The sequence below is a fragment of the Podarcis raffonei genome, chromosome 8, assembly GCF_027172205.1.
Source record: "Podarcis raffonei isolate rPodRaf1 chromosome 8, rPodRaf1.pri, whole genome shotgun sequence".
Lineage (NCBI taxonomy): Eukaryota > Metazoa > Chordata > Lepidosauria > Squamata > Lacertidae > Podarcis > Podarcis raffonei.
This window is the reverse complement of record NC_070609.1, coordinates 49,478,057-49,485,109: the sequence shown is the minus strand read 5'-3', so window position 1 is coordinate 49,485,109 and position 7,053 is coordinate 49,478,057. Positions and strand designations below refer to the sequence as shown.

At 50.6% G+C, this 7,053-nt stretch overlaps 1 protein-coding gene across 1 annotated transcript in view; it reads left to right on the top strand.

Moving 5' to 3' along the window:
- The first annotated feature begins 2,319 nt into the window (after positions 1 to 2,319).
- SLC7A5 (solute carrier family 7 member 5) overlaps positions 2,320 to 7,053 on the top strand; it is a 50,311-nt gene continuing 45,577 nt past the window's right edge. Inside the window, exon 1 of the mRNA XM_053399943.1 lies at positions 2,320 to 2,992. Coding sequence (XP_053255918.1) covers positions 2,386 to 2,992 — 607 coding nt within the window. The 5' untranslated portion in view covers positions 2,320 to 2,385. The remainder of the gene's footprint in view (positions 2,993 to 7,053) is intronic.

Genomic DNA, 7,053 nt, shown 5'->3' with positions numbered 1-7,053 from the left:
GAGCTGATAATGGAAAAGCCCCAAAATGAGTGCAATAAGGATGAACTCCAGTAGCCTGGATGTTGTGTATTAAGAACTGAAGCCCAGCCTGATTATTTTACAAGGACTGAGATGGTCACCTACCTTTGAGCCTAGATAGGGAGACTATGCAGACAACTCTGAATGTTTGTCAAAGTTGTTGTTCTTTAACATGTATAACATTGTCTGCAGCAAGCCAGGCCACCATACTGGTGATCTAAGGAGGATGACATTGCTCTCTGATGCAAAAAACTTTTATTTAAAACTGGGGCGTTTGTGAGCTTTCTTCACATGATGCAAGTTGACATTTTAAATCAGGGGAGGGTAACCTTTTCCAGCATTCAGACATGGATATCCTTCTGGGGACTGCTTGCCTATGGTGGCAGGGCCAGAAGCAGAAGCGTGTGAAGCAATGGATGTGGAGGTATTGCAGGGATACTCATCAAATCTGGAGATGGCCCCAAACTGGGAGGAATAGCCAATGGTGCAGAAGACAGCATCGGGATTCAAGGTGATCTTAATGGATTGGACCCAACAGGATCCAAACTAACAAAATGAATTTCAGTAGGGACAAGTGTAAGCTTCTACACTTACGCAGGAAGAACCAGATGCACAGATGGGGGATACCTGGCTTGCCAGGTGAAAAGGATCTAGGGATCTTAATAGACCACAAGCTTAACATGGGTCAACAATGTGATGCAGCAGCAAAAGAAGCTAATGCTATTCTAGGCTGCATCAACAGAAGTCTAGTGTCCCCATCAACAGAAGTCATAGTCCCACTGTGTTGGCCAGACCACACCTGGAGTACTGTGTTCAATTCTGGACACAATAATTTAAGATGCATATTGATTAGTTGGAACGTGTGTAGGGGAAGGTGACCAAGATGATAAAGGGTCTGAAAACCAAGCCTTATGAGGAACGGTTGAAGGAGTTGGGTATGTTTAGCCTGGAAAAGAGTGAGAGGATATAGGATAGATATTTCCAGATATCTACAGAGCTGTCATATGGAAACTTGTTTTCTCCTGTTCTGGAAACTAGGACCAGAACCAATGGTTTCAGTTTACAAGAAATGAGATTTTGACTAAACACCAGGAAGAACTTTCTGCCAGAAAGAACTATTTCACAGTGGGATAGCCTTAAAATAGGTTTAAAACTAGAATTGGCTCTGTCCCTCATTGGGTCTGGCTCCGCCTCCCACAGGGCCTGGCTTTGCCAACTGATGGCATCTCTGCCTTCTATCCTGCCAGTCCCAATGGGCACCAGCCACTGCTGCTATTCTACACTCACTCAGTTCTGTACAAATTTTAAAAGGTGAGGCGAGCCCTTCTCTCACAAGCAAAAATTCAAAACCCAAAGGCTGCTGAGACCTGCCCAACTCTGCAGAAAAAGAAAAAGATGATAAAGATAAAGATAAAGAAGATGATGGCATCGGAGCGATGATGCTATTCAAGCAGCACTGCTTTGGGATGCTCTCTACATGTTGGGTCAGTCAGAATGGCTTTGCACATCTACATTGGCTACACTTCCACGGGGGGCGGGGAGTCGCATACAAAACGTGTTAGCAAGAAACGTCTGTATATAAGACCACGTGTCAGTAAGAAGCGGCAGCCAGCTGGGAAGCTGCTTCCTGCTGGCGCGCTGCGCTGGCGCTTTCTGTTCCTTCGAGGCTTTAAGGCGCTTGGAAGCAACCTTGCAAAGGCAAAGAGAGTACCAGGCAGCGTAAACAGTCCCCGCCCAGTGCATGCGTAAAGCCACCCTTGGGACTCTAAAAGGGCACGAGAAGGCGCACTCTTGCCTTCGGCTTGGCCCGTGAGGGGATCTCGCTTTCCCCGAGCGGTGCGCTCCTTTGCATCCGATCAAAGGAACCCCGCCGCCAGCTGCCACCTCTTCCTTCCTTGCAATGGCTCTGCGGGGCGATCAAGAACCGGCTTGAAGCGGCCGGTGCCAGGATGCACCGAGTCCCTTCCCGCGCGGCCCCGCTGCTGCTTCTCTGGGGCTCCTGTCAGGCGCCCTTCCTCCTCCCGGCCAAACGGGGGTGATCTCGAGTCTCCCCTCTTTCTGGCGCGGCCAGCACGTGTTGGGGAGGGGCCGGGCCGGCCTCCCATTCATTCTCCCCACCCTCCAGCAGGAGGTGCCGGCACCATAAAAAGGGCCCGCGAAGAGGGCGCCGCCGTTCAGGGTGCCAAAGGCGGCGGAGGGAGCCGGCGTGTCGCGCGCCTTCCTCGTGCCGGGGCTGACAAGCCAGCGAGCGAGGAGCTTCGGGTGGCGCAAACGGGCTCGGGGGAGCGGCCATCTCGGCTCTCCGCGGGCGGCAGTGCCCACAACAGCAGCAGCAGCCTCAGCAGCATCCGCCAAGCCGGCCTCGCCATGTCCGGCGCCGGCGGCGTGGTGAAGAAGCGCGGCTCTGCCGCCTCGTCGGGGCCGCCGCCGGAGGAGGAGGAGAAGAAGCAGATGCTGTCCGGGGCGGCGGGCGGCGGCGGCGACGCGGGGCCGGAGGCTCACGAGAACGGCTGCGCGCCGCTGCCGTCTCCGGGCGCCGAAGGCGAGGACCCGTCTTCGCCCGGCGTGGCCCTGAAGCGCAACATCACGCTGCTGAACGGCGTGGCCATCATCGTGGGCACCATCATCGGCTCGGGTATCTTCGTGACGCCCACGGGGGTGGTGAAGGAGGCCGGCTCGCCGGGGCTGTCGCTGGTGGTGTGGGCGGCCTGCGGCGTCTTCTCCATCGTGGGCGCCCTCTGCTACGCCGAGCTGGGCACCACCATCTCCAAGTCGGGCGGCGACTACGCCTACATGCTGGAGGTCTACGGCTCGCTGCCGGCCTTCCTCAAGCTCTGGATCGAGCTGCTCATCATCCGGCCCTCCTCGCAGTACATCGTCGCCTTCGTCTTCGCCACCTACCTCCTCAAGCCCATCTTCCCCGCCTGCCCCGTCCCCATCGGCGCTGCCAAGCTCGTCGCCTGCCTCTGCGTCCGTGAGTATCCGGGCCCGGCGCGCGCCGTCCTCGGAGGCACTCTGTACGCGCTCAGGGGCACGCCGGACGAAGTGCGGAGGGAGCCTCGCTTTCGGAAAGCGGGGCGGGAGCTAGAGAAGGGGCTGCGTTGAGCACGTGGCCGGTGCCATTTCTGACACCGCCCAGGTGCCTAACTCAGGGTCGGGGGCGGAGGAGAAGGGGCTTCTCGGGGCGCAGTTGCTGCCGGTTCAGGGGAGTCCCTCGCGGTTGAGGCGCTGAGGAGGACTGGCCTCCTAAGACGAGGTTATTAAAAAAAAATGGCCTCCTGGGACTAAGGGAGACGAGTGGGTCTCTTCGGTTGGGTGCTGCGGTGGCGAAGCGAGAGAGCTGGTAAATCTCAAGGCATTCATTTAATTTGTTAAACAGAGAACATGGTGCGAAACGCCAACGTTTTATAAGCAAAGTGGCTTACCCTGATGTCCTACTTGGAGTAGACCCACTGAGGTTAATGGATATGCCTAATTTTGGTTCATTAATTTAATCTGAATAGAACTCGGATAGATGCAAACCCTGTATACTAAATAGCAATAATTCCTTAAATGAGACCAGTAATCGGAAGACGTCGGTAGTAATGGAGGGTGCTGGGAAATCGGGAGTGTGTGTGTGTCGGAGCCTCAGCACATGTTGCCGCTTTCAGGTGAGGTTTGACTTGTAGAGCCGGCCCTGTGACTCAGGGAGAGCTGGAATAACAAGGGGGGGGCGCGGGGCGGAGACTCAGTAGAATGAATTAGGCACTGTGTGAAAGCTGCGTTTTGTGCAGTTCAGGGTTTTATGAAAAACAAGATGAAGTGGTCTGCTTTTTAGAGGGGCATTTTTCTTTTGGAGGAGGGGGCAGGAGATCCTGCTGTGGCCTGCCAGGTGTTGTTGGACTCCAAGTCCCATTTGCCATAGCAGCAGCCAGCATGTCCAATGGTCAGAGACGATGGGGACTGGAATGGGGGGGCACAGCAAGATCCCCACCCTCTGCTTTAGAGGACTGTTCTCAGGGAAATAATGTTTCCTTGACTCTTAGTGCCCCTCCCCTCTAGTTTCTGCAAAAACACTGGAAAATATACCGTGCCTTTTTTTTACCTGGCAGGTAGTGTTTCTGAAGAGCCACAATTATCAAAAGCTGGTTCCACTTTCATCTAGTATGTATGTGGTCCCAGTTCCACTTGGCCCCAGAGAAGAGATCTCCTTGCCATGAAAAAAAAATCAATATTTTAACAATTGTGTTGTGTGTGTGTATTTCTGATCCAGAATTTTAGCTCTTATCTTATCAGTCTTTGGGTAACTTGTGTGTTTATGAAGTTTTCTGTTTACTCTTTTTGCTATTTCTCCACTTGCCCAGTATCTGGTTCTGATAAGAATCACCATGCTGAATCAGGCCCAAGGGTCTGTCTAGTCCGGCGTCCTGTTATCACAGCGGCTCGTGGTGGCTAGGAGCTGCCGATACCCTTGTCCTTCATGGACGAGGTGTAGGTGCCTCCTCCACAAGCAAAGTAGGTATTGCTATTTATCTAAAGGGTCATTTAAACACTGTACATTCAAAGCACATTTTCCCTCTAGAGAATCCTGGGAGCTGTAGTAGCAGCTCTGTGAGAGACTGTGGTGTAAATGTGCTTCAGATGCATTTTGTTGCAACTGTTTTGAGTTAAAACTCTTACCTGATGTGATTTGGGGATTAGGGTAGCTGTTTTCTGAATGGATTCTTTACCTGAAGTATGTAGAATCTGTGGCCCTCCCCGTTATTAGGAGACTCCAACTCCCATCATCCCTGACTGTCTGTGTGTGGTTGGGGCTGATGGGAGTTGGTGTCCAACAATATCTAGGATCCAGGTTCCCCATGCCTAGTGTATTTCCATTTCCTAGCAAATGTGGCTTTTCCCTATTGAACTGTTCTTAGTTCTGTTGCTGTTTTGTTAATTTATTGTTTTTAGAAGTATTGCATAATAAGCTTATTCAGCACCTAAATTTTTAAAACTGGTGGATTAGAAGCAGAGTTCATGCTTTGCATCGAAAGGGTTCAATCCCTGACACTTCCAGGGAGAGCCAATGCCAGCCAATATATAAAGACAGTGCTGAGCTAGATGGGCCAATCGTGTGACTTGATATAAGGCAGCTTCTTATGTTGCTATGCACATATATCAAAAGATTGTGCAGGCACACATGCCTAGCAGACATGATACAAAAGGAAAAGTTAATGGGTAGGGCAGAGGAAAGCAAGCACTGGACCAGCTGCTCCTTCACTGGGCAAGGGATGGGGTCCAATTGGTCTCCCTCTTGCCCTGATGGTTCTTCCTTGGAAGCAGAAAGTGCAGCCTCCCAGTGGCTTTCTAGATTACCTGGCTGATGGCAGAGCCCAGAGTGTGCCTCACTGTGTTTACTTTTGTTTCTCCCTTTCTGTCCATGGAGGATTTTCAGTAGGATCCAAGGGATGCAGGCTGTTACTGTTTACACTCCTCCCGGCTTAACCTCCTGCGTAGATAGCTCAGGGCAAATTGTGTTCTGTGCAGGAGTCAGCAGTGCTTTAAAGTCTCCCCTTGCATGTACATTGCCACTCCCTCTTTAATTCCCTTGGCTCCCGCCATCTGTCATTTTGCAACCTCTCCTCCTCTCCCCAGTTCATTTTGCCTCGCATACTTCATGGCCTGTGTCTGGCTGCGGAGGCTATACCTGTCACTTATTTTAATTCCAAAGCATTTATAAAATATCTAAGCACAGTACAAAGCAATAACCGTATCACTGAAAAGAAAAATACTACATAGAACCAATAAAACAGTAGTATAAAAGCATATAAAGAAGAGTCAAATTAAAGCGGAGTCTAATTTTATGGCCTAGGGAAAGTCTGGGCAACAAGATCTGTCTTTACAAGACATCGACTGACGGTTGCGGCTTCACATTCCAAAGTACAGGGGCAGCAGTGAAAAATACGACCGTTTTGGGGTCACAGCCCTGTGATATTCTGTAAGGTGTGATGTCACAAATAGAATTTCATCAGATGAGGATGGGCCCCGTATGTCACCCACTTTGCCTTGGCTGGCGCTAAATAAGCATTAAACATTCATGGGGCTTCTAGTTTCAAATTGCACTTTCTCCGTTGGGGTAGATTTTCTCTCCCCTCCTCTCGCCCCAGGGCACTTGGTCTGGAGCAACCAAGGGGAAGAGTGCTTTGGAATTTGAAAATTGCACAATTGGTTTCGCCAAGAGCAAACCTCTCCTTGGCGTGATGCTCGTTTTGATTGTGGCACTCTTCCCGATAGGTGGGGTAGCTTGGCCTTGCTTGGTGCAGCCCAGCCAAAATTCTTAACTATAAATATATCTTCTTACTTTTCACACCCGTAAGGCAGGGCAGATTCCACCTGCCTCATCATACTTACCTTGCATTCCCTTCCTTGTTTACAGGAATGTTTTCAAAATAAAATGCAAGAGCATCATCAGCTTTCCATCTTTGCTTAATGATGTTGTCTACAACCATGGAGTGTGTGTGTATGGGAGAGAGGTACATTGGAAGCTGTCTTATTCCAGTCCAGGCTTTTTGTCCATCTAGCCCAATATTGATTGATCTGACAAGTAAGCTCTCCAGGGTTGTGCCTTACTGGTCACCTGATACTCAATTCATTTAATTGGAGATGCCAGGGATTGGCCCAAGGCCTTCTGCATGCACAGCAGGTGCTCTGCCATCTAGGTCTGGTCCCTGCCTTCTCAATGTTACTGGCTCCCCTTGTCACCTTGAGGCCCAGTGGTAACTTGGGGGAGAAAAGAAAATGATAACTTGGGGGCACTTTCACGGGGGGTCAATAGTGCGTGCAGATGAGTCTCTTCTTGGGTTGAGCACAGCTGAAAATACCTGGATTGTCTGGAAGCAGCAAACTCAGCATCAGGTTGTGCAGTATTTGGGTGCAAGGTTTTTGTTTGACACCTGCCTGGATTATCTCACGTAGCAACTACAAATAGGTTCACAATTTAGCATCTCGTTGCTATCCTGACTTAACCTCTTCCTGGTACAGAAGCTTTTAATGCATGTCAAGTAAAAATTGTTT